The 25,453-nt window shown below is 44.8% G+C and overlaps 1 protein-coding gene and 1 pseudogene across 1 annotated transcript; one reads left to right on the top strand and one right to left on the bottom strand.

The window, feature by feature from the left end:
• Positions 1–6,203: 6,203 nt before the first annotated feature.
• On the top strand, positions 6,204–6,825 carry LOC106998562 (small ribosomal subunit protein uS10 pseudogene; annotated as a pseudogene).
• An 8,143-nt stretch (positions 6,826–14,968) lies between these two features.
• TRIM75 (tripartite motif containing 75) lies at positions 14,969–18,184 on the bottom strand. The gene has a single exon (XM_001117920.4). It carries the CDS (start codon positions 17,416–17,418, stop codon positions 16,012–16,014), a length of 1,407 nt encoding a protein of 468 aa, XP_001117920.2. The 5' UTR covers positions 17,419–18,184; the 3' UTR covers positions 14,969–16,011.
• Positions 18,185–25,453: the final 7,269 nt, after the last annotated feature.

The raw sequence follows: 25,453 nt of genomic DNA, 5'->3' as shown, positions 1-25,453 counted from the left end.
ATCCGTCTCAAAAAAAAAAAAAATCCCCCCACTTCAGTCAGCCTCCTGAGTAGCTGGGATTATAGATGTGCACCACAACACCACACATAACTTTTATTGTAGTATTTTGTTATAATTGTTCTATTTTATTATTGATGTTGTTACTCTCTGTGCCTAATTTATAAATTTAACTTTATCATAGTTATGTGTGGATAGGAAAAAATATAGTGTACGTAGGGTTTAGTACTATCTGTGGCTCCAGGCATCCACCCGAGGTCTTGCAATGTTTCCCCTGCAGATAAGGGGAAAATACTGCATGTAACTTACTTGCTTACTTTGTCTCTGTCTCCTAATAGAATGTAAGTTCTATCTTTTGCTTACTACTGTATCCTTCATACATAGAACAGTGTCTGGCACAAAGTAAGCACTCAATATCTGTTGATGAATCACTACTGGAATTGTAGTAGAAAAACTATGCTCACACACGCTCAAAGCCTGTTCCTGTAATCTAGCCGTAACCTGGGCTCTGTTTTCACTTTCTGTTTATGATGTCCTGAACTGAAAGATTATTTTTTAAGGTCTCGTTTAAAAGTTTATATCTAGGATACACTAAAAAATAACAAAATAGCAGAAATAAAAGAGATAAGTCTGATCGTTTTTATAATCACTGCTATTTACTGTTGTCGAAAAGTGCTCATCAGTACAGTTGGATAAAGGAGCAGGATTAATTTGTGCATGGGATGGTTATACATTAATATCTAGAAAATTTAAGAATTAACCATTAGACATCTAGAGAATTTAAGAAAAACCATTAGCAAGGGTGGCAAATTATAAAACATGAAGATCAACGATTTTCTTACATACCAAAAAAATCAGTTTAAAATACAATTGGAAAGGTACCATTGATGATTGCATGTGACAATATATTCAGGAATATTTGTTAACCTTTTAGAGCTCTGCTCCTATTAATCCAGTCCCATATTAAATAGTTAAGACATTTCTGTTATTATAGAAGAACTAGATGTTCAGATAGAAATTTCAAATTGGGGCCGGGTATGGTGGCTCACGTCTGTAATCCCAGCACTTTGGGAGGGCACTGCTGGAGAAGCGCTTGAGCCTCGGAGTTGGAGACCAGCCTGGGAAACATATGAAGACCCTGTCTCTATTGAAAATAAATTTTGGGTTTTTTTGGAGACAGATTCTCGCTCTGTCGTCCAGGCTGGAGTACAGTGGCGCAAACTCCGCTCATTGTAATCTCTGCCTCCCAGTTTCAAGCGATTCTCCTGCCTCAGCCTCTCCAGCAGCTGGGACTACAGGTGCCTGCCACCACGCCCGGCTCATTTTTGTATTTTTAGTAGAGATGGAGTTTCACCAAGTTGGCCAGGATGGTGTTGAACTCCTGTTGAAGTGCTGAGATTACAGGCATGAGTCACCATGCCCAGCCCACATCTGTAATTTAAATGAATAAGATAAAAGTAACCTATTAGAAAACAGATGGCCAGTCATGGTGGCTCATGCCTGTAATCCCAGCACTTTGGGAGGACGAGGTATGAGGATTGCTTGAGCCCAGGAGTTTGAGACCAGCCTGGGCAACTTAGTGAGGCCCCATCTCTTTATCTTTTAAAAAATAATATTAAAATAAAATAAAATAAATGGATAAAGTTAGTAGGAAACAGCAGACATGTTCCCATTAACATCAGAAATAAAAATATTCACTCATATTATTGCTATTTCTTATTGTTCTGGAAGATCCAACAAAACATTTAGATAAGAAAAAGTATATGGAGTTATATAGATTGCATTTTCTTATCAAATAATGATTGACTACCCAGCTAACTCCAAAGAACCTAAGTAGAAAAACCATTACAGCCCGGGCACGGTGGTTCACGCCTATAATCCTAGCATTTTGGGAGACTGAGGGGGGGTGGATCACTTGAGGTCAGGATTTCAAGACAAGCCTAGCCAACATGGTGAAACCCCATCTCTATGAGAAATACAAAAATTAGCTGGGTGTGTTGGCAGGCACCTGTAATCCCAGCTACTTGGGAGGCTGAGGCAGGAGAATTGCTTGAACCTGGGAGACAGAGGTTGCAGTGAGCTGAGATTGCACCACTGCACTCCAGCCTGGGTGACAGAGCGAGACTCTGTCTCAAAAAAAAGAAAAGAAAAACTATCACAAAAATATATAAATAAGAGTATTCAGTAAGGTTCTGGGTATGAAACTAATAGGTAAAAATCAGTTCCTTTAATACAAGCAACTACCAGTTAAGAGACACAATTGAAGAAAAGGCCCCATTTACAATAATAACAAAAAAGATGAAGTACCCAGATCTTTTTGAAGAAAACTTTAAAACACCACTGAAGAATAAAAAGAAGACTTGAAATGGTATGCTGTGTCCTTGGATAGAAAGTCTTGACGTCACAAACATGGCAATTCTCTCTCAATCTATGTATGAGAGGATTAATACTACAAGGTATTAAGTGTATTATAATAACGTAATAATTAAAACAGTGTGCTACTGCCCATGAATAATTAGATCAATGAAACAAAATAGTAAATTTAGAAATAGACCAAAGTGTATATGAGAATTTAGTATATGAAAGATGTTTCAGTCCGGGCATGGTGGCTCACGCCTGTAATCTCAGCACTGGGAGGCTGAGGTGGACGGATCACAAGGTCAGGAGTTCGAGACTAGCCTGGCCAATATGGTGAAACCCCGTCTCTATTAAAAATACAAAAATGAGCCGGGCGTGGTGGCACGTGCCTGTCGTCCCAGCTAGTCTGGAGGCTGAGGCAGGAGAATCGCTTGAACCCGGGAGGCAGAGAGGTTACTGGGAGTCAAGATTGTGCCACTGCACTCCAGCCTAGGCGACAGAATGAGATTCTGTCTCCAAAAAAAAAAAAAAAAAAAAAAGTGTTTTTATTGGTCTTTTTTTTTGGAGACAGAGTTTGCTCTTGTTGCCCTGGCAGGAGTACAATGGTGTGATCTCAGCTCACCACAACCTCCGCCTCCCGGGTTCAAGCGATTCTCCTGCCTCAGCCTCCCGACTAGCTGGAATTACAGGTACATGCCACCACGCCCAGCTCATTTTGTATTTTTAGTAGAGACGGGGTTTCTGCGTGTTGGTCAGGCTGGTCTTGAACTCCCTACCTCTGGAGATCTGCCTGCTTCAGCTTCCCAAGTAGCTGGGATTACAGGTGTGTGCTACCACACCTGGCTCATTTTGTATTTTCAGTAGAGATGGGGTTTCGCCATGCTGGTCAGGCTGATCTCGAACTCCCCACCTCAGGTGATCCGCCTGCCTCAGCCTCCAAAAATGCTGGGATTACAGGCATGAGCCACCGCACCTGGCCAAAAGATGTTCTTTCAATTCACTGCAGAAAAGTTAGCTCATTCAATGTTTATTTTTTTAATTTATAAAGAAAAGAGGTTTAATTGGCTCATGGGTTCTGCAGGCTGTACAAGCATGATGCAGGCATCTACTCCACTTCTGGGGAGGCCTGTGGGGGCCTTTTCTCACAGTGAAAGTCAAAGCGGGAGCAGGCCTGTCACTTGGCAAAAGCAGGAGCAAGATAGGGGAAGGTGCCACACTTTACAAAAACCAGATCTTGTGAGAACTGAGTCACTATTGTGAAGACAGCACCAAGCCATGAAGGATCCCCCACTATGACCCAAACACCTCCCACCACCAGGCCCTAGATTCACCACTGGGGATTATATCTACATATATTTTAAGATGGAGTCTCTCTGTGTCACCCAGGCTGGAGTGCAGTGGCATGATCTTGGCTCAGTGCAACCTCTGCCTTCCAGGTTCAAGCGATTCCCTTGCCTCAGCCTCCCCAGTAGCTGGGATTACAGGCATGTGCCACCATGCCCGGCTAATTTTTGTATTTTTAGTAGAGATGGGGTTTCACCATGTTGGCCAGGCTGATCTCGAACTCCTGACCTCAGGTGATCCGCCCATCTCGTTCCCCTGAATTGCTGGGATTACAGGCATGAGCCCCCTCGGTGCTCCTGAGGACTATATTTCAACATGAGATTTGGGCAGGGACAACATCCAAACCATATCATCCTGCCCCAGGTGCCCTGCCAAGAAAAGGATAAATGTTATGAAGACAACGAGGGAAAGCATCAAGAACTTATGTTATATCCCTGCCTCATAATTCATATCTACTAAATCCTAGCTGATTCAAATATTTTATTGTTAAAAATGGGGGCCAGACTGTGCTCCGTGGCTCACACCTGTAATCCCAGCACTTTGGGAGGCCGAGGCGGGAGAATCACCTGAGGTCAGGAATTCAAGACCAGCCTGGCCAACATGGTGAAACCCTGTCTCTACTAAAAATACAAAAATTAGCTGGGCGTGGTGCATGTGCGTGTAATCCCAGCTACTTGGGAGGCTGAGGCAGGAGAATCACTTGAACCCAGAAGTCGGAAGTTGCAGTGAGCTGAGATCGCACCACTGCATTCCAGCCTGGCAACAGTGACACTCTCTCTCTCTCAAAAAAAAAAAGGGGCCACGTGCAGTGGTTCATGCCCATAATCCCAACCCTTTGGGAGGCCAAGGCAAGAGGCTCCCTTGAGCTCAGGAGTTCAAGACCAGCCTGGGCAACATAGCAAGACCCCACCTCTAAAATTTTTTTTTTTTTTTTTTTTTTTGGAGACGGAGTCTCGCTCTGTCGCCCAGGCTGGAGTGCAGTGGCGCGATCTCGGCTCACTGCAAGCTCCGCCTCCCGGGTTCACGCCATTCTCCTGCCTCAGCCTCCCGAGTAGCTGGGACTACAGGCGCCCACAACCGCGCCCGGCTAATTTTTTGTATTTTTAGTAGAAACGGGGTTTCACCGTGGTCTCGATCTCCTGACCTTGTGATCCGCCCGCCTCGGCCTCCCAAAGTGCTGGGATTACAGGCGTGAGCCACCGCGCCCGGCCAAAATTTTTTTTTTTTAATAAAGGTCAGGTGCAGTGGCTCACGCCCTGTAATCTCAGCACTTTGAGAGGTGGAGGTGGAAGGATCACTTGAGCCCAGGAATTCAAGACCAGCCTGGAATACATAGTGAAACCCTGTTTCTACAAAAACATAGAAAAAAAATTAGCCGTGTGTGGTGGCCCATGCCTGTAGTCCCAGCTACTCAGGAGGCACAGTTGGGAGATTTACTTGAGCTCGGGAGGCTGAGGATTCAATGAGCTGTGGTTGCACTACTGCACTCCAGCCTGGGTGAGAGAGCAAAACCCTATCTCAAAAAAAAAAAAAAAGAGAGAGAAAAGCCAAGCATGGTGGCTCAGGCCTGTAATCCCAGCACTTTGGGAGGCCAAGACGGGTGGATCACCTGAGGTCAGGAGTTCAAGATGAGCCTGGCCAACCTGGTGAAACTCCATCTCTACTAAAAATACAAAAACTAGCTGGGCATAGTGGCATGCACCTGTAATCCCAGCTACTGGGGATGCTGAGGCAGGAGAATCTTGGAGGTTGCAGTGAGCCAAGATCGTGCCACTGCACTCCAGCCTGGGCGACAGAGTGGGACTCCATCTCAAAAACAAATTTTTTTTTACCCAGACAAGGGTCACAGACCAAGGGTAGAATTCTCTAACACAAGATCCTACAAATCATAAGATCTAAGATCCTACAAATCATAAGAAAAAGAGGCCAGGCACAGTGGCTCATGCCTGTAATCCCAGCACTTTGGGAGGCCAAGGCGGGCAAATCACGAGGTCAGGAGTTAGAGACCAACCTGGCCAACATGCTGAAACCGCGTCTCTATTAAAAATACAAAAATTAGCCGGGCGTAGTGGTGCGTGCCTGTAATCCCAGTTACTCAGGAGGCCGAGGCAGGAGAATCGCTTGAACCCGGGAGGCGGAGGTTGCGGAGAGCCGAGATCGCACCATTGCACTCCAGCCTGGGCAACAAGAGCCAAACACTGTCTCAAAAAAAAAAAAAAAAGAAAAGAAAAGAGAAAAGAAAAAGAATGACTGCCTCCAAAAGGGCCAAGTGTATGAACAGTTAACACTAAAGGAAACAGGAATGGTTTCTAAGCCTATGAAAAGATGATAAACTTCCGTTATAATAAGAGAACTCCTCAGTGACTGACACTGAGTTAGCAAAGCGGATAGAGGAAAGAAGTTAACACTTGATGTGGGCAAGTCTGTAGAGAAACCAGCATTCTCCTGTATCCTACCGAGACGTGTTGGTAACCTCTGTGGAGGGCAGGGCAGACTTCCAAATATCTGTTAGAATGCTCTTTGAGGAAGACGCGCTCGTAGGTGCCGTGGATCGCCGACCCGCAAGCTCCTGCTCCTGACTCACCGCTGTTCGCTCTTGCAGAGGAACGAGTCGGTCAGGAAGCCGCACCGCAGCCATGGCTGTTAAGGATACCGGAAAAACACCCGTGGAGCCGGAAGTGGCAATTCACCGAATTCGAATCACTCTAAGGAGCCGCAACACAAAATCCCTGGAAAACATGTGTGCTGACTTGATCAGAGGCGCAAAGGAAAAGAATCTCAAAGTGAAAGGACCAGTTCGAATGCCTACCAAGACCTTGAGAATCACTACTAGAAAAACTCCTGTGGTGAACGTTCTAAGACATGAGATGTTTCCAGATGAGAATCCACAAGCGACTCATTGACTTGCACAGTTCTTCCAAGGTTGTTATGCAGATTACTTCCATCAGTATTGAGCCAGGAGTTGAGGTGGAAGTCACCACTGCAGATGCTTAAGTCAACTATTTTAATAAATTGATTACCAGTTGTTTAAAAAAATAAAAATTAAATTAAAAAAAAAAAAGAATCACAGATGCATATGTCCTTTGACCCTGTTACTCTACTTCAGATATTTATCCTGGCAATATAGTCCCACCTATGCTACATCATTAATTCAATGATTATTTGTTATAGCCAGAATGAAAGTACAGATTCAATCTTCATCAGTAGAGGATTGGTTAAATAACACCATCAAAAAGTATGAGGCAGCTTTCTTTACTGAGAAGGAAATAATCTCCAAATAATTTTTGAATAAAAAGAGCCAGGTGCCAACTGATAGCATGCTACTATTTGCATAAAAAGAGAGGAGAAAAGATGTGTACGTTCTCTTTATATATGCATGGACTGTCTCTAAAACTATAAAACTTGATAACTTTGGTTGCTTCTGGGAAGGGGAACTGGGTGGCTAGGGGCCAAGGTTTTTCAAAATATCCTTTTCTACCTTTTGAGTTTCAAAACTTGATTCTTATACATATTCAAATATTAATTGAATTTAAGATTTAAAAAGCAAAGCAAAGAAAAATAAGCAAAGGATAAATACATGCAGTTTGTAGATGAAACACAATGTCCAAATTATGTGAAAAGATGTCCCACCTCATTATTCATCAGGAAAATTCAAGTTAAATGGTATTTTCGTGACTCATAGTAGCAAGAGTAAAGAGATTCATTTTATCCAGGCTTGGCAGGAGTGTGTATAGACACTTCATATGGCAATCATGGCCATGTAATGGGAACTGCATTTTTTTTTTTTTCTTTTTAAGATAGCATCTGGCTCTGTCGCCCTGAGTGGAGTACAGTGGTGCTGAAATCTCGACTCACTGCAAACTGCGCCTCCCGGGTTCAAGCGATTTTCATGTCTTAGCCTCCCGAGTAGCTGGGATTACAGGCACCCACTATCATGCTGGGCTAATTTTAGTATTTTTAGTAGAGACGGGGTTTCACCATGTTGGCCAGGCTAGTCTCAAACTCCTGACCTCAGGTGATCCACCTGCCTCAGCCTCCCAAAGTGCTGGGATTTCAGGCATGAGCAACCTTGCCCGGCCATATTACATCCTCCTTAATATACTTTATTTATTTATTTATTTCGAGACGGAGTCTCGCTGTGTCTCCCAGGCTGGAGTGCAGTGGCACGATCTCGGCTCACTGCAAGCTCCGCCTCTCAGGTTCACGCCATTCTCCCCCCTCAGCCTCCGAGTAGCTGGGACTACAGGCGCCCGTCACCACGACCGGCTAGGTTTTTTTTTTGTTTTTTTTTTTTGTATTTTTAGTAGAGATGGGGTTTCACCACGTTAGCCAGGATGGTCTCGATCTCCTGACCTCGTGATCCACCCCCCTCAGCTTCCCAAAGTGCTGGGATTACAGGCTTGAGCCACCGCGCCCGGCCCAATATACTTTCTTTATTTGGCTTCCAGGTCAGCACAATCTCTTGGTTTCTTCCCACCTTATTGGTGACTTCTTCTCAGTCTCCTTTGCTGTTTCCTCTTTTTCAATACCCATTTTAATGTTTATATTCAGTAAAATTCACTGTTGGTATACAGTTCTACGATTTTTGAAAAATAAAATTGAATAACCAATATCACAATAGTAACAGGTTGAGACTTTGGGGATGTTGAGATGAGGTGAAAGTATTTTGCATATGGGACAGATGTTCATGTTTGGGACCAGAAGATGGACTGTAGTAGACAAAATCATGTCCCGGCCCCAAAGATGTTTGTGTCTTAATCCCAGGAACCTGTGAATATTTTAATTTACATAGCAAGAGAATTTGCAGTGTGATTAAATTAGGAATCAAGAGAGATGGTGAGATTTTCTTTAATTAGCTCTGTGGGCCCACAGTAATCTAAAATGTCCTTTTTCTGTTTATTTTATTTTATTTTATTTTATTTATTTATTTTAGACATGAGGTCTCACTGTGTTGTCCAGACTGGTCTGGAACTCCTGGCCTCAAGTGATCCTCCAGTCTTGTCCTCTCAAAGTGCCGGGATTACAGGCATGAGCTACCATGCCCATCCAAAAGCATGCTTCTAAAAAGCATGAAGATACGAGAAAATATTGGAGACCATTTTTACAACCGTGGTATAGGAAATGACTTCCTGTATGACCTGAAACCAGATCCACAATATGGATAATGTTTTGTAGTAATTTACACCAAGAAAAAATTTTTAACCGAAAAAAATTGTGTGTATAAGGATTAAAAATAGAGATCATGAGGCCATACATGGTGGCTCACGCCTGTAATCACAGCACTTTGGGAAGCCGAGCAGGGTGGATCACCTGAGGTCAGGAGTTTGAGACCAGCCTGGCCAACATGGTGAAACCCTGTCTCTCCTAAAATACAAAAAACTTAGCTGGGCGTGGCCAGGCGCGGTGGCTCAAGCCTGTAATCCCAGCACTTTGGGAGGCCGAGACGGGCGGATCACGAGGTCAGGAGATCGAGACCATCCTGGCTAAAACGGTGAAACCCCATCTCTACTTAAAAAATACAAAAAACTAGCCGGGTGAGGCAGCGGGCGCCTGTAGTCCCAGCTACTCGGGAGGCTGAGGCAGGAGAATGGCGTGAACGCGGGAGGCAGAGCTTGCAGTGAGCTGAGATCCGGCCACTGCACTCCAGCCTGGGCAGCAGAGCAAGACTCCGTCTCAAAAAAAAAAAAAAAAAAAAAAAATTAGCTGGGCGTGGTGGCACACACCTGTAACCCCAGCTCCTCAGGAGGCTGAGGCAGGAGAATTGCTTGAACCCAGGAGGCAGAGGTTGCAGTGAGACAAGATCATGCTATTGCACTAGAGCCTGGGCAACAAGAGCGAAACTCTGTCTCAAAAACAAAAAAGAGGTCATGAGATGGGAAATCCCTCAACTTCTCATAAGGAATTTATGAGACCTATATTTTATCCCATCCACTCCTCCTTACCTTTTTAAATTTTTTATGATTTATGTTTTTACAATTCCACTGGAACCTTTTTTATTTTTTATTTTTTTGAGATGGAGTCTTGCTTTGTCACCCAGGCTGGAGTGCAGTGGTTCAACTTCCACCTCGTGGGTTCAAGTGATTCTCCTGCCTCAGCCTCTCGAGTAGCTGGGACTACACGCTACACGCCCATGCCACCACGCCTAGCTTTTTTTTTTTTTTTTTTTAAGACGGAGTTTCGCTCTTGTTGCCCAGGCTGGAATGCAGTGGCGTGATCTCGGCTCACTGCAACCTCCGCCTCCCAGGTTAAAGTGATTCTCCTGCTTCAGACTCCCAAGTAGCTGGGATTACAGGCATGCGCCAACATACTCAGCTAATTTTTTGTACTTTTGGTAGAGACAGGGTTTCACCATGTTGGCTGGGCTGGTCTCGAACTCCTGACCTCGTGATCTGCCCACCTCGGCCTCCCAAAGTGTTGGGATTACAAGCGTGAACCACCATGCCTGGCCTAATTTTTGTATTTTTAGTAGAGACAGGCCTTCACCATGTTGGCCTAGCTGGTCTTGATCTCATGTCCTCAGGTGATCCACCTGCCTTGGCCTCCCAAAGTGCTGGGATTACAGGCGTAAGCCACGGCCCTCAGCCAGGAACCTTTTTTTAAAATCAAGGAATTACCTCTCTATGTGTCAAAGTTTGAACATTCCTCTTGTGATCTGTACACCATCCTCTTTGCTTCTGGAACTTTAAAGTTGTAGTTTTCACTTTTTTTGTTGTTTTGTTTTGAGAGAGTGTCTCACTGTGATGCTCAGGCTGGAGTGCAGTGGTGCGATCTTGGCTCACTGCAATCTCCGCCTCCCGGATTCAAGTCATTCTCCTGCCCCTGTAGCCTCTTGAGTAGCTACAGGTGTGCGCCACTACGCCCAGCTGATTTTTGTGTTTTTAGTAGAGACACGGTTTCACCAGATTAGCCAGGCTGGTCTTGAACTCCTGACCTTAAGTGATCTGCCCGCCTCGGCCTCCCAAAGTGCTGGGATCACAGGCATGAGCCACAACGCCCAGCCTAGTTTCTATGCAATTACTGCTGACTTCTAAATTTATATATCCAGCTAAGACTAATATTTGGAATTTGAGTGATACAGCCAATGAGACAGGAAAATCGGATTGTATCAGTTCCCTGGTTCAAGCTTCTCGTTGGCTTCCCATTCTTCTTAAGGTCCCAAAATGTACTAACAAGTTTATGATCTACTTTCTTCCTATCATTCAAATTCTAATATTGGCCTTATTACAGATTAGTTCATATAAAAAGAACTTACTTTTTATAAACTAGTTTATGTAGGCCAAAGAAATCTCTATAGATATATACCAAAAATGTGTGCATATGTATGGATAGGTGAGGTTACACTAATAATTTTTATTTATATGCCTATTATTTGATTTTTAGTAAGCATGTAAAATTACTAGCATAATAATCAAAAATAGGCTGGGCGCAGTGGCTCAAGCCTGTAATCCCAGCACTTTGGGAGGCCGAGACGGGTGGATCACGAGGTCAAGAGATCGAGACCATCCTGGCTAAAAAGGTGAAACCCCGTCTCTACTTAAAAAATACAAAAAACTAGCCGGGTGAGGCGGCGGGCGCCTGTAGTCCCAGCTACTTGGGAGGCTGAGGCAGGAGAATGGTGTAAACCCAGGAGGCGGAGCTTGCAGTGAGCTGAGATCCGGCCACTGCACTCCAGCCTGGGCGACAGAGCGAGACTCCGTCTCAAAAAAAAAAAAAAAAAAAAAATTAAAAATAGTTACCCAATTGGAAACCAAAAGTGAAATGTGGCCAGGCACAGTGGCTCATGCCTGTAATCCCAGCACTTTGGGGGCGGGTAGTTCGCTTGAGCTCAGGAGTTCGAGACTACCCTGGACAGCCTGGATAGAGACCATCTCTACTAAAAACCCCCAAAAATTGCCAGGTGTGATGGTGCAGGCCTGTGGTTCCAGCTATTTGGGAGGCCGAGGTGGGAGGATCGCTTGAGACCGGTGTGGTAGAGGGGCTCAGAGGTTGCAGTGAGCCGAGATCACACCACTGCACTTCAGCCTGGGTGACAGAGCAAGACCCTGTCTCCAAAAAAAAAAAAAGTGAAGTGTAATCCTGAAAAGTTTATAACATAATTTATATAGAAAACTAGGTATTAAACAATGGAAGAGGCTGGCCCAGGCATGGTGGCTCATGCCTGTAATCCCAGAACTTTGGGAGGCTGAGGTGGGCTGATCACCTAAGGTCAGGAATTTGAGACCACCCTGGCCAACATGTGAAACCCCGTCTCTACTAAAAATACAAAAATTAGCTGGGTTGGTGGCAGATGCCTGTAATCCCAGTTACTAGTGAGGCTGAGGCAGGAGAAATTGAACTCAGGAGGCGGAGGTTGCGGTGAGCTGAGATCATACCATTGAACTCCAGCCTGGATGACAAGAGCAGTCTCAAAAAAAATAAATAAAAAAGAGGCACCATGTTTTTCTTACACTATCTTATTAAAAGTATACATGATATTCATATATATGATACCTATATCATATATACATATGTGTGTATATCATATATACACATGTATATATGATATACATATACACACACACACACACACATATATGTATATATATACCTGGTTGCCTAGTGGTTAGAAAAGATTTTTATATGGCTGGGTGCAGTGGCTCACGCCAGTAATCCCAGAGACTGAAGTGGGTGCGTCATGAGGTCAGGAATTCAAGACCTCAGCCTGGCCAAGATGGTGAAGCCCCATCTCTACTAAAAATACAAAAATTAGCCAGGCGTGGTGTCAGGCACCTGTAATCCCAGCTACTTGGGAGGCTGAGGCAGAGGTTACAGTGAGAAGAGATCGCACCACTGCACTCCAGCCTGGGTGACAGAGTGAGACTCTGTCTCAAAAAAATATATATATATTTTATATATATAATATATATATTTTATATTTTATATATATATATATATATATATATATAGCCAATACAGATCCCACTTGAAAACAAATACTCAAAAGTCATCCAGTTTGCACTTGGTCCAATTCTGAGGAAATGGACAGTTACTAATATTTATAGCTCAACAGCTAGTTTCTCAAATCTTAAGAAATTTAAAACTAGTTAAAATACACAATTTCACTGAGTTTTAGACAGGAGAGTAGGGATAAACATGTTCATTCAACTGTAAGTGTGTCCAGTCAAACTTCAGGTAGAAATGGCAGAGTCATACCAGAAACCTTAGCTCAGAACATAGGGATAAAGGGAAACATTTTTGCTTGTTCTTTTTATTTGAAGTACAAAGAATAGTACATAAAGTGAAACGTCCATCACCTAGACTTGACAATTATCGACATTTTGTTACATTTGCTTCGTTTACTCTTTTTTTTTTTTTTTTGGCTGGAGCTCTTTAATAAAAATCATAGAAATGCAATTTCACCCCTAAATATTTTGCTCTGGATAAGAGCGTTTCCTCAATCACAATGCTGTCACACCTAGCAGAATTAACAGCTCCCTGTTATCACCTAACACCCTGCCATACTCACATTTCCCCTGCTGAGTCAGAAATATCTTTTTCGGTCTGGGCATAGTGGCTCGTGCCTATATTCCTAACACTCTGGGAGGCTGAGGCAGAAGGGTCACTTGAGGCCGGGAGTTCAAAATGAGCTTGGTCAATGTAGTGAGACCCAATCTCTACTAAAAAATAAAATAAAATAAAAATAAATAAAAATTGCCTGGATGGGTTGGGCATGGTGGCTCATGCTGTAATCCCAGCACTTTGGGAGGTGGAGGAGAGAGGATCATTTGAGGCTAGGAGTTTGAACCCAGGCTAGGCAACAAAGACCCTGCCAGAAAATTAAAAAATTAAAAGTTAACTGGGTGGCAGGTCCCTGTAATCCCAGCTACTTGGAAGGCTGAGTCAGGAGAATCGCTTGAACCCGGGAGGCAGAAGTTGCAGTGAGCTGAGATCGCGTCATTGCACTCCAGCCTGGGTGACAGGAGCGAAATTCCGTCTCAAAAAAAAAAAAAAAAGTTAACTGGGCATGGTGGCACGCATGCCTGGGGTCCCAGTTACTCGGGAGGCTGAGGTGGTAGGATTGCTTGAGCCTGGGAGGTTGAGGCTGCAGTGAACATGATCCTGTCACTGTGCTCCAGCCTGAGTAACAGAGCAAGACCCTATTTCAAAAAAAAAAAAAAAAAAAAAAAAAAAAATCAGAGGCTGAGGTGAGAAGATCCCTTGAGCCCAGGAGTTCAAGGTTACGGCAAGCTATGATTGTGCCACTGCACTCTAGCCTGGGCAACAGGGTGAGACCTCATCTCTGAAAAAATTGAAAAATAAATAAAATAAAGTAGATAAGGGCTGGGCACAGTGGCTTACATCTGTAATCCCATCATTTTGGGAGGCTGAGGCAAGGGGAACCACTTGAGCTCAGGAGTTCAAGACCAACCTGGGCAATATAGTGAGTCCCATCTCTATTTAAAAAATAATATATATATAAAAATTAACTTTGGCGCATATACACACACATATATAACTTCACCTTCATAACTTTCATGCAAAATAAAGTATTATGTCCATTTTATGCCCGAGTTTAAGCCCACTACCAGACATTAATGGAACCTAGATAGAAACCCAGATCCTTCTGGTTAAGTTAGTGTAGCATCCTTAGAGTCTATACCTGGACCTGGACCTGTGGACATCTCCTTTTCCATAGTCAGAGGGAAAAATACCTTATTACTTTCTGTGTATGTTATAAAGCATTCCATTGACAAACCATTTAAGGGGCTGGTTTGTCAGTGATTGAAGGCACCCTTTTTTTTTTTTTTTTGAGACGGAGTCTCGCGCTGTCACCCAGGCTGGAGTGCAGTGGCCGGATCTCAGCTCACTGCAAGCTCCGCCTCCCAGGTTCACGCCATTCTCCTGCCTCAGCCTCCCGAGTAGCTGGGACTACAGGCGTCCGCCACCTCGCCCGGCTAGTTTTTTGTATTTTTTTTTTTAGTAGAGACGGGGTTTCACCATGTTAACCAGGATGGTCTCGATCTCCTGACCTCGTGATCCGCCCGTCTCGGCCTCCCAAAGTGCTGGGATTACAGGCTTGAGCCACCGCGCCCGGCCCCCCCTTTTTTTTTTTGAGTCTTGCTTTGTCGCCCAGGCTGGAGTGCAGTGGCGCGATCTCGGCTCACTGCAAGCTCCACCTCCCGGGTTCATGCCATTCTCCTGTCTCAGCGCCCCCAGTAGCTGGGACTACAGGCACCCACCACCATGCCTGACTAATTTTTTTTTTTTTTTTTTTTTTTTGGATTTTTAGTAGAGACAGGGTTTCACTGTGTTAGCCAGGATGGTCTCAATCTCCTGACCTCATGATCCGCCCGCCTCTGCCTCCCAAAGTGCTGGGATTACAGGTGTGAGCCACTGCGCCCAGCCACTCCGGATATCTCTTTACCACTTGCTGAGTCATCTTAACTAGGATACTTTGTCTTGAAACTGTTTTCTTAATTTTAAACTTTTTTTTTTTTTAAACAACTCAGTGCCTACATCTCAGGGTTGTTTTAAAAATACTGCAACTCCTGAGACATAGTTAGGGCTCAATAAATGTTAGCTATCTTTGTAAGAAAACATTCTGAGTAAATATAGGTATACCATCCTGCCAGTGATTCATCTTTTAGTCTCTGACATGGTATCTAACAGTAATGTCTGTTACTAACAAGATTTTCCAGGTCTCTCCAGTGTCGTCATAAGTCGTTGTATTCCAAAGTACTATGCACAATAGCAAAGAATACAGGAAGAAATGAAAATTATGGGAGCAGAAACCTAATGTAGTGAGTGCCACCAGTAGGTGGCTTCTGGGGATAACAGAAAAAACTGTCAAAGCCTCACATGTTAAAGGCTAAAAATGCTTACCCTCTCCCTGTGTTGCCCACTCCACCCCTTTAAATTGTGCCCTGTGGTTTAACTAAGGGTTACAACCTGCTCCCTGCTTAGTATGTGTCAGGAATAGCACAATCCAACCTTTATACAGAGGAGACAAAATTGGTAAGTTTGTTCTGGTTCATCCTTTGCAAGCTCCATCTTCACTTTCTGAAAAACAGAAATAATCACCCTTATACTCAGTAACGTGCCAGGTCCATGCACATGATAGGTAACCCCCACGACATTCCTGGGAGGCAGCCATTCTTAGCCCTGTTTTATAGACAGTTGTTAGAACAACATAAAGTTTTCTTCTTGGGAACTGTGAAAGAAAAAAACTAGAGGGATTATATTCCTAGATATATTAATACAATAGCCTCTGCATCTTCCATTAAAAAAAAAAATCGACAACTAGTAAAATAGTTCAGCCTAACAGGTGGGTTTTCATTCACAAACTGTCCCTGTACAGATTCTGAGAGGTTGTGAATCTGGTCCTACATAGAAATAAGGCCGAAGAGGTCCAGTAAAAGTGTCAGTGAAAGTACAGATGTGAGATTTCTCAGCCATGTTATAGAATGAGATCTCACCCATCTCATAGTCCAGGAAAATGCCAATGGCCCTGGCTTTCACCTCTGACAATAGAGGGGTTGGAAAAGCCCCTGGTGCATGATAGCCGTCATCTTGCAGCTCAATTCTCCAACATTCCTGCGGGGCTGATGAGGGTCTCCTGGCCTTTGTGGGAAGAGAATCTTTGCAAATGCCAATAGCCCATTCCGACTTATCCCCCACTTCAATCTCCCAGAAATGCCTGCCAGAATGAAAATATGGAAAACCCAGAACAACTGGCTTGACTGTAAATCTTTTTGGGAAACTAGGAACCTTTTGTTTTCTCTTTGTAAATCTCACACATTTTTTATCTTCAGATACAATCAGGTTGGGGTGTGCTGTTTCAGGGTCTAGAACTATATCTACTTTAAATTTCTTTATAATTCTCTGCAGAGCAGAATACTGGGGAGGAAAACTGCAGCCATCTCTCTTTAAATGAATTGAAAAGATCGATGGGCTACTCTCATTTTCAGACTCGTAGAAAATTTTAATTTGTGACAGCAATTCCAGTTCAGACAGCTCGCTGAGCTCTACTACCTTACTTAACTGGCTTTTGAGTGTGGCATTGTAGTTTGAAAATGCTGTTATGTTTGCACTGAGTTTCTGTTGATTGTCCTTCTCTTCTTCAGCTAATCTGGAGAGAACTGCCTGTTGTTCACAGTCTAAAAACTGGTTGAGGTGCTCAAATTCAGAGGATAATTCCTGCCTTTGATTTTCCACCATCTCTCTCAGTTCTAAGGGCTTTTTGCTTTGAGTGTTTATTAATTTTTGGAGGTCTGCCAATTGCTTTTTCAGGGGCTGGACGTAACTGCAGAATCTTTTCCTATAATGAATGGCAGCTTTCTCTATCGGCCTCACATGGTGGCCCTGGTGGTCAGGCGGCTGAGTGCACAGGGGACACAACACCACCAGGTCCTCCTGGCAGAAAACGCTCAGGGGCTGGTTGTGTTTCTCGCACAAGGTGGTCTCTTCCTGCCTCCTTTTATTGCCCTTGGTGCTCTGGAGTAGCTTGGCAATTTCAATCATCCTTCCCAGCTGAGTGTTGCTCCTGAAGTGCCCCTCTTGACATTGGTGACGACAGACAGGGCAAGGGAACAATTCCTGTAGATCCAGCCAGGACTGTTGGATGCAGGAACGACAGAAGTTGTGCCCACATTCGATGGTGACGGGGTCACGCAGGTAATCCAGACAGATGGAGCACTTGGCTTCTGCTTGGAATCCGGTCAGAGCTGCTGCCACTGCCATTGGACTGTCAGTGAAGGTCTGGACCACGGTGGGCGTTCTTCAAGAGGTTGAGCTCGTGGGTACTCTTCAGTGAGAAGCAGATATGCTCTCAGATCTCACTGTCCTTCCTGGAGACAGCTGATGACCTCGCTACAGTCCCACTGGTTTCTCACATTGGTGGCAGCCCTTGAAGTTCTTTGAATCTTTGGATCCTTTAATTCCAACTGCCAAAAGGAGTCCCACACACAGTCTGCTGGCAGTCACAGTCACAACTCTTCCAGTCTTTGGCTGCTCAGAGAAAATGATGCCAAGCTAAGCAGCTGTTGCCTCAAATCATTGGTTGCTGTGGGTGAGAAGATATTCCTTTCTTAAGAACAAAACAAGATGAAACAAACCTGAATTTACTTCAGGTGGTCCTGACCTCTACCACGTTCTAGCCAAACACAAGTTATCCTCCCCTAGCCCCAGTCTTTTATTTCCGTGCCTTTATTATTGTGCGCCAGCTATTCCACATACTTGATACCACAGTCCCCACATCCCATCTACTCACCAGTCATCCTAACTGGGGTTGTGGGAACAGCTTAGGCCCCGAGGCATAGAGACCACCCAAATTAAAATACAGCCTCGGTTACCTATATCTGTAACTTGGAGAAATTTGCTTTACATCCCAAATTCTTGGAATTAGGTAAATAATGACAATCTCCCTTTAAACTTTTGTCTTGATAAGGTATTTCTAGCCTGGGCAACGTAGAGTGAGTCCGTCTCTACAAAAAAAAAAAAATTAAAAAAAAATTAGTTGGGCGTGATGGTGCACACCTGTAGTCCCAACTACTTGGGAGTCTGAGGCAGGAGGAATCATTGAGCCATGGAGGTCAAGGCTCCAGTGAGCTCCAGTGAGCTGTCATTGTGGCACTGCACTCCAGCCTGGGTGACAGAGTGAGACTTTGTCTCTAATTAGGAAAAACCAAAAAAAGTCTCTGATGGCTTAAGATCACATCTACCAAATTTACCTTGCTCTTACATCCTTGCTTCTCTACAGTTGAATAGGCCACAGAAGACCTATGTATTTGTGAAATAAAACCCAATGAGATAACACACTGAATATAAACAAAATTTGGAAAAATACTTACAGTGTTTACTGTTAAAATGTCATTATGTCTAAATGCCAAATACCATGCTCCCCAAAGGCACATAGGAGAAACAGTTATGTAGATATTCCAACACCGTAGACTGTGAAGTAGAAACAAAGGCTGAGCTTGGTGGCTCACGCCTGTAATCCCAGCACTTTGGGAGGCCGAGGTGGGAGGGTTACTTGAGTTCAGGAGTTCGACACCAGCCTGGCCAACATGGTGAAACCCCATCTCTACTAAAAATACAAAAAAAAATTAGCCTGGCATGGTGGCACATGCCTGTAATCTCAGCTAGTTGGGAGGCTGAGACACGAGAATCGCTTGAACCCAGGAGGCGGCGGTTGCAGTGAGCTGAGATTGCACCACTGCACTCCAGCCTGGGTGACAGAGCCAGAGGCTATCTCAAAAGCAAACAAACAAAAAACAAAAAAAGACTTTAAAAGTTTTTCCTTTGCCATTGTAATTTGACAATGCTAATCCTATAAAAATGCATATGACTTGGCCGGGCGCGGTGGCTCAAGCCTGTAATCCCAGCACTTTGGGAGGCCGAGACGGGTGGATCACGAGGTCAGGAGATCGAGACCATCCTGGCTAACACAGTGAAACCCCATCTCTACTAAAACATACAAAAAAAACTAGCCGGGCGAAGTGGCGGGCGCCTGTAGTCCCAGCTACTCGGGAGGCTGAGGCAGGAGAATGGCGTGAGCTTGCAGTGAGCTGAGATCCGGCCACTGCACTCCAGCCTGGGTGACAGAGCAAGACTCCGTCTCAAAAAAAAAAAAAAAAAAAAAAAAAAAAAAAAATGCATATGACTTGAACAAATATTCAAACATATATACAAAGATTGTTGTTGTTGTTGAGACAGGGTCTCTTCTGGTCCTTCAGTGGCATGATCATGGCTCACTCAAGTCTAATTTCTTGTTATTTTTTCTAGAGGTCTCGCCACATCACTCAGTCTGATCTCAAATTCCTGAATTCAAGCAATCCTCCTGTCTCACCCTCCCAAAATGCGAGGATTACAGGTGTTTGAGCCACTGCACCAGGCTGAAAATGTTATCTTCCGTACTAGTTTAAACTTCAAAAAAGAGGAAGCATTGGAAAATGTCTAGTCAGCATTGGCAGAATAAACTATATTACATGTGTGTAACATACATTCTATACAAGGCAGTATCAAGCAGATTTTAAAGAAAAATAATAGCACCAAATATATTGATGCACACAATATATCCTAGGATTAAAAAAAAGCAGGCATCTTCCTACTCCTTCCACCTGCTTTTCACTCTGTTCGCAGCTATCATCTCTTCCCCTTGGACCAAGGGGCCACCACATTCAGAATTTTGTGTTTTAGAAAATGGATTGGCCTAGGGCGGTGGCTCATGCCTATAATCCTAGCACTTTGGGAGGCCAAGGCGGGCAGATGACCAAGGTCAGGAGTTTGAGACCAGCCTGCCCCAAATGGTGAAACCCCTTCTCTACTAAAAATACAAAAAAATTAGCCAGACATGGTGGCGGGTGCCTATAATCCCAGCTACTTGGGAGGCTGAGGCAGGAGAATGGCTTGAACCCGGGAGGTGGAGGTTGCGGTGAGTCGAGATCGCACCACTGCACACCAGCCTGGGTGACAGAGCAAGACTCTGTCTCAGAAAAAAAAAAAAAAAAAAAAAAAGAGAGAGAGAAAGAAAGAAAAAGAAAATAGACATTGTACATAGATTGTTTATTATGTGAGCATGCCCAGAAAGGTTTCGGAAACACTCTCTTATCAAACCCTGTGGTCCACGGCCTCAGTAATAAAAACACACTTTTATCAGACAGTATAGTCCATGGCCTCAGAAATTACTCCCAGGATCCAGTGAAGGGACAGTGCTGAAGACAGACCTTTCTTTAGAATATGCAGGGATCCCTCAACTCAAGTCTGCTGAGTTCTCCCTCACTGCACGGTCTGAGGAATCACCTCCTTTTTTAAAAACAATCATTTTTATTAACTTATTTATTTTTAATAGAGATGGGGTCTTGCCGTATTGCCCAGGCTGGTCGTGAACTCCTGGCCTCTCAAAGTGTTGGGATTATAGGTGTAAGCCACCTCACCAAGCTGAAAAAATATATATTTTAAAGAGATGGGTTCTCCCAGTCTGGCCAACATGGTGGAACCCCATCTCTACTAAAAATACAAAAATTACCTGGGTGTTGATGGGTGTGGATAGCTGATGTCTGTAATCCCAGCTACTCCAGAGGCTGAGGTGGGAGAGTCGCTTGAACCCAGGAGGCAGAGGTTGCAATGAGCTGAGATCGCACCACTGCACTCCAGCCTGAGCAATACAGTGAGACTCAAAAAAAAAAAAAAAAAAAAAAGGGAGAGAGAGAGAGAGACAGGGTCTCAATATGTTACTCAGGCTTGTGTGGAACTCCTGGGCTCACGTGATCTACCTGCATCGGCCTCCCAAAGTGCTGAGATTACAGGCATGAACCACCACGCCCGGCACACTACTTGATCAAGTATAAATTTCTGGAGTGTATGTGTACTTCTCTTGCCCAGAGGCATCCCTGGACAGCTGATCCAGAGTCCTGCCAAGCTCAGGTCCTGCCACTATTTGCTTTCCTTAGCTCCTCCTCTTTGTTCAGATCTCAGGCTTCCCCTCTGGTCTCATTTTCCAACGTCGAGGTTCAGTATCAAACACCTCTCCTTTGTAAAATGTAGTTATCGCCAGGCAAGGTGGCTCAGGCCTGTACTCCCAGCACTTTGGGAGGCCAAGGTGGGTGGATCACCTGAGGTGGGAAGTTGGAGACCAGCCTGATCAACATGGAGAAACCCCGTCTCTACTAAAAATAAAAACTAGCCAGGCATGGTGGTGTATGCCTGTAATCCCAGCTACCTGGGAGGCTGAGGCAGGAAAATCGCTTGAACCTGAGACGCGGAGGTTGCGGTGAGTCAGGATCGTGCCACTGCACCCCAGCCTGGACAACAAGAGCGAAACTCCATTGCCAAAAAAAAAAAAAAAAAAAGTAGTTATCTTAGCAGGTGCAGTGGTTCACGCTTGTAATACTAGTGCTTTGGGAAGCAGAGCTGGGAGGATCGCTTGAGCCCAAGGAATTCAAGACCAGCTCTGGGCAATAGAGTGAGACCCCGTTTCTACCAAAAAAAAAAAAAAAAAAAATTTTTTTTTTTAATGGTTGAGTTTGATTCCTGGTGTTCCCTTATTAACTGTGTGGCCTTGGGGGAGCTATTTAACCCCTCCTAGCCTAAGTCTGTCCTTTGTAAGCAAGCACAGTGGTTAAATAAAGGAAGATCAAGCCCATAAACAGCCTGATGGGGACCTCAGGGCCTCGTATCAGGACTCTAATCCCCCCACCCCACCCCCCCAACTCTATACACAAACCATCCCTCACTGTTACATCCTGGAAGGTAATTCCACACTCGCCATCAGACTAGCATTTCCGGGAATGTTCCCAGACAGGCATCAGTCATCTCATTTTCTGACTCCTTAGGACAGGGTGGGCTCTGGGCTTAACTTTTTTTAGTAAGCATTATGGTGACTTAGGACAAAACTAATAAATAAATCAGGAACAATAATAAATAAATGGCATGCATTTTAAAATAAGCTTATGCCGCAGGCGCGGTGGCTCAAGCCTGTAATCCCAGCACTTTGGGAGGCCGAGACGGGCGGATCACGAGGTCAGGAGATCGAGACCATCCTGGGTAACATAGTGAAACCCCGTCTCTACTAAAAATACAAAAACTTAGCCGGGCGAGGTGGCGGGCGCCTGTAGTCCCAGCTACTCGGGAGGCTGAGGCAGGAGAATGGCGTGAACCCGGGAGGCGGAGCTTGCAGTGAGCTGAGATCCCGCCACTGCACTCCAGCCTGGGTGACACAGCGAGACTCCGTCTCAAAAAAAAAAAAAAAAAAAAAAAAAAGATAGTCCCGTTGCACTCCAGCCTGGGCGACAAGGCAAGACTCTGTCTCAAAAAAAATAAATAAATAAAATAAAAATACAAAAATTAGCCTGGCTGGTGAAGAGCGCCTGTAATCCCAGCTACTCGGAAGGCAGAGGCAGGAGAATCGCTTAAACCCAGGAGGCAGAGGTTGCAGTTAGCCGAGATCACCCCAGTGTACTTCAACCTGGGTTGCACAGCGTGATGGCGGCTCAAAAAAATAAATAAAAATAAAAACATAAAATAATCTGATGCCGAGTTTGGGTTCCCTTGTGAGGTGCAAACTCCTTCTAGGCACAGAGCAGGTACTCAATAGGCCACGGGTTTCACTACACTCCAGCTTCCAGCACCCACAAAGTGTCACCTCCCAACTTACCTGGAGCAGGGGGAGCTCTGCGGTGGTCCTTTATCCGTCCAAGAGGCCATACACTAGATACTAACTAAACACACATGGAAAGTGCAGCTGTGAGGACTCCACCCAGCTAAGACCAGCTTCCACCTGGAAGTGGGAGGGGTAAGGGCAAGAGAGGGTGGGGGAGGCTTCCTCCCTGTAAGCACTTAAGTGTCCTTGGCCTTGATCTGAGAACTTGGGAGTCTTTTTTGTAATAACTGAATAGGGCAGGTTTGCGTTTGCTCATGCAAATAACCAGAGCCCGCCTTATTTAGATGAGTGAAGAGAAACAGAAGTTGAGAAAGACTAAAGGAGATTTCAACCCAGAGCCTGCAACTGGGCTACCTGCTGAAAGATATTCCTTACAGAAGATTAACAGCAAGGATGTCGGCCAGGCACGGTGACTCGCGCCTGTCTGTAATCCCAGCACTCTGGGAGGCAGAGGCGGGTGGATCACTTGAGCTCAAGAGTTCGAGACCAGCCTGGGCAACATGGTGAAACCCCATCTCTACCAAAAGTACAAAAAGTAGCCGCGGGTGGTGGGGCAGGCACCTGTAGGCCCGGCTACTTGGGGGGGCTGAGGTGGGATGGTCGCTTGAGCCTGGGAGGTTGAGACTGCAGCAAGCCAAGATCGTGTCACTTCGCTCCAGCCTGGGTCTCAGAGTTGAAGACTTTGTCTCGAAAAAGAGTGAGAGTACTCACATAAAGCATGCACTGGCCCGCAGGTGCACCCTTATTGTATAAGGAAATGTTTGCAAAATAACCAAAGTCTTTTTTTTTTTTTTTGCCAGACTGTCTTTCCCAGACAGAGTCTGGCTCTGTTACCCAAGCTGGAGTGCAGTGGCAGTAAAGGAGGAGACCAACCCTCATAGCGTCTTATGCCCAATTTCTTCCTCCAAAGAAAGAAGTAAAAACTAAAAGGCAGAAATGAAATCCACAGGCAGACAGCCCAGTGCCGCACCCTGGGCCTGGTAGTTCAAGATCGACCCCTGACCTAATCGGTTATCTATAGATTACAGACATTGTATAGAAAAGCACTGTGAAAATTCCTATCCTGTTTTGGTCCGATCTAATTACCGGTGCATGCAGCCTGCAGTCACATACCTCCTGCTTGCTCAGTCAATCACGACCCTCTCACGCACACCCCTTAGAGTTGTGAGCCCTTAAAAGGGACAGGAATTACTCACTCAGAGAACTCGGCTCTTGAGACAGGAGTCTTGCCGACACTCCCAGCTGAATAAAACGCTTCCTTTAACTCAGCGTCTGAGGGGTTTTGTCTGCGACTTGTCCTACTACTACGGCAGGATCTCAGCTCACCGCAACCTCCGCCTCCTGGGTTCAAGCAATTCTCCTGCCTCAGCCTCCAGAGTACTTGGGATTACAGGCATAAGCCACCACACCGAGCTAATTTTTGTATTTTTGGTAGAAACGGGGTTTCACCATGTTGGCCAGGTTGGTCTCGAACTCCTGACCTCAAGTGATCCACCTGTCTCAGCCTCCCCAAGTGCTGGGATTACAGGTGTGAGCCACTGCGCCCCCCCTAAAGTTATATATTTGTCTACTACATATAAAAAGTAATTCTTATTTTGTGGGGGCGGGACAGAGTCTTGCTCGTCACTCAGGCTGGAGTCCAGTGATCACAGTTCACTGTGCCCTCAACTTTCTAGGCGCAAGCGATCCTCTCACCTCAGCCTCCAGAGTAGCTGGGACTACAAGCACATATAGGATTTAAAAAAGTAATTCTAAAGTGATTCTTACCTCGGCACAGTGGCTTATGCCTTTTATCCCAGTTCTTTGGGAAGCAGAGGGGGGAGGATCCCTTTAGCGCAGGAGTTGGCGACTGCAGTGAAGTGTGATCACAGCACTGCATCCATCCTGGGAGACAGCGCAATACCCCGTCTCTAAAACAAACTAAAGTGATTTTTAAATTGGAGTATAGACAACAACATTGGGTAATGGCTGCATGGAGATTCATTATCTATACTCTCTACTTTGTAGAAGTTTAAAAATGTTTATAATAATATTCTTAAAAGATTTAACTGAGAAACAGAAAGGTTTTGTAGGCAAAAACATTGCATTGTGTTCAATATATATATTAAACATATCAATTTATGGCCAGGTGCAGTGGCTTACACCTGTAATCCCAGCACTTTGGGCAGCCTCGGCGGGCAGATCACTTGAGGTCAGGGGTTTGAGACAAGCCTGGACAACATGGTGAAGCTCCGTCTCTATGAGAAATCCAAAAAATTAGCTGGGTGTGGCGGCTGGCACCTGTAATCCCAGCTATTCGGGAGTCTGAGGCACGGAGAATTGCTTGAACCTGGGAGGTGGAGGTTGCAGTGAGCTGAGATGGTGCTACTGCACTCCAGCCTGGGTGACAGAGTGAGGCTCTGTCTCAAAAACAACAAAACAAAACAAAACAGGAATCTTGATTTCTCCTCAACTCTGAAGCCAGAAACCTGACCCTCTCGCAGTCTTGTCCACCTCAATCAATGGAACGTGGAACCTTTGTTCACCTAGTATTTGAAGCAGAAAATCAAGAAGGCATCTCTGATTTCCCTCATACTCTTGCTCCCTACAAATCCACCATCAAGTCCTGCTGTCCTG

This window comes from Macaca mulatta, chromosome 5 (genome assembly GCF_049350105.2).
Source record: "Macaca mulatta isolate MMU2019108-1 chromosome 5, T2T-MMU8v2.0, whole genome shotgun sequence".
Lineage (NCBI taxonomy): Eukaryota > Metazoa > Chordata > Mammalia > Primates > Cercopithecidae > Macaca > Macaca mulatta.
Note: the sequence above shows the minus strand (reverse complement) of the source record. Positions and strands in the feature narration are given on the sequence as shown.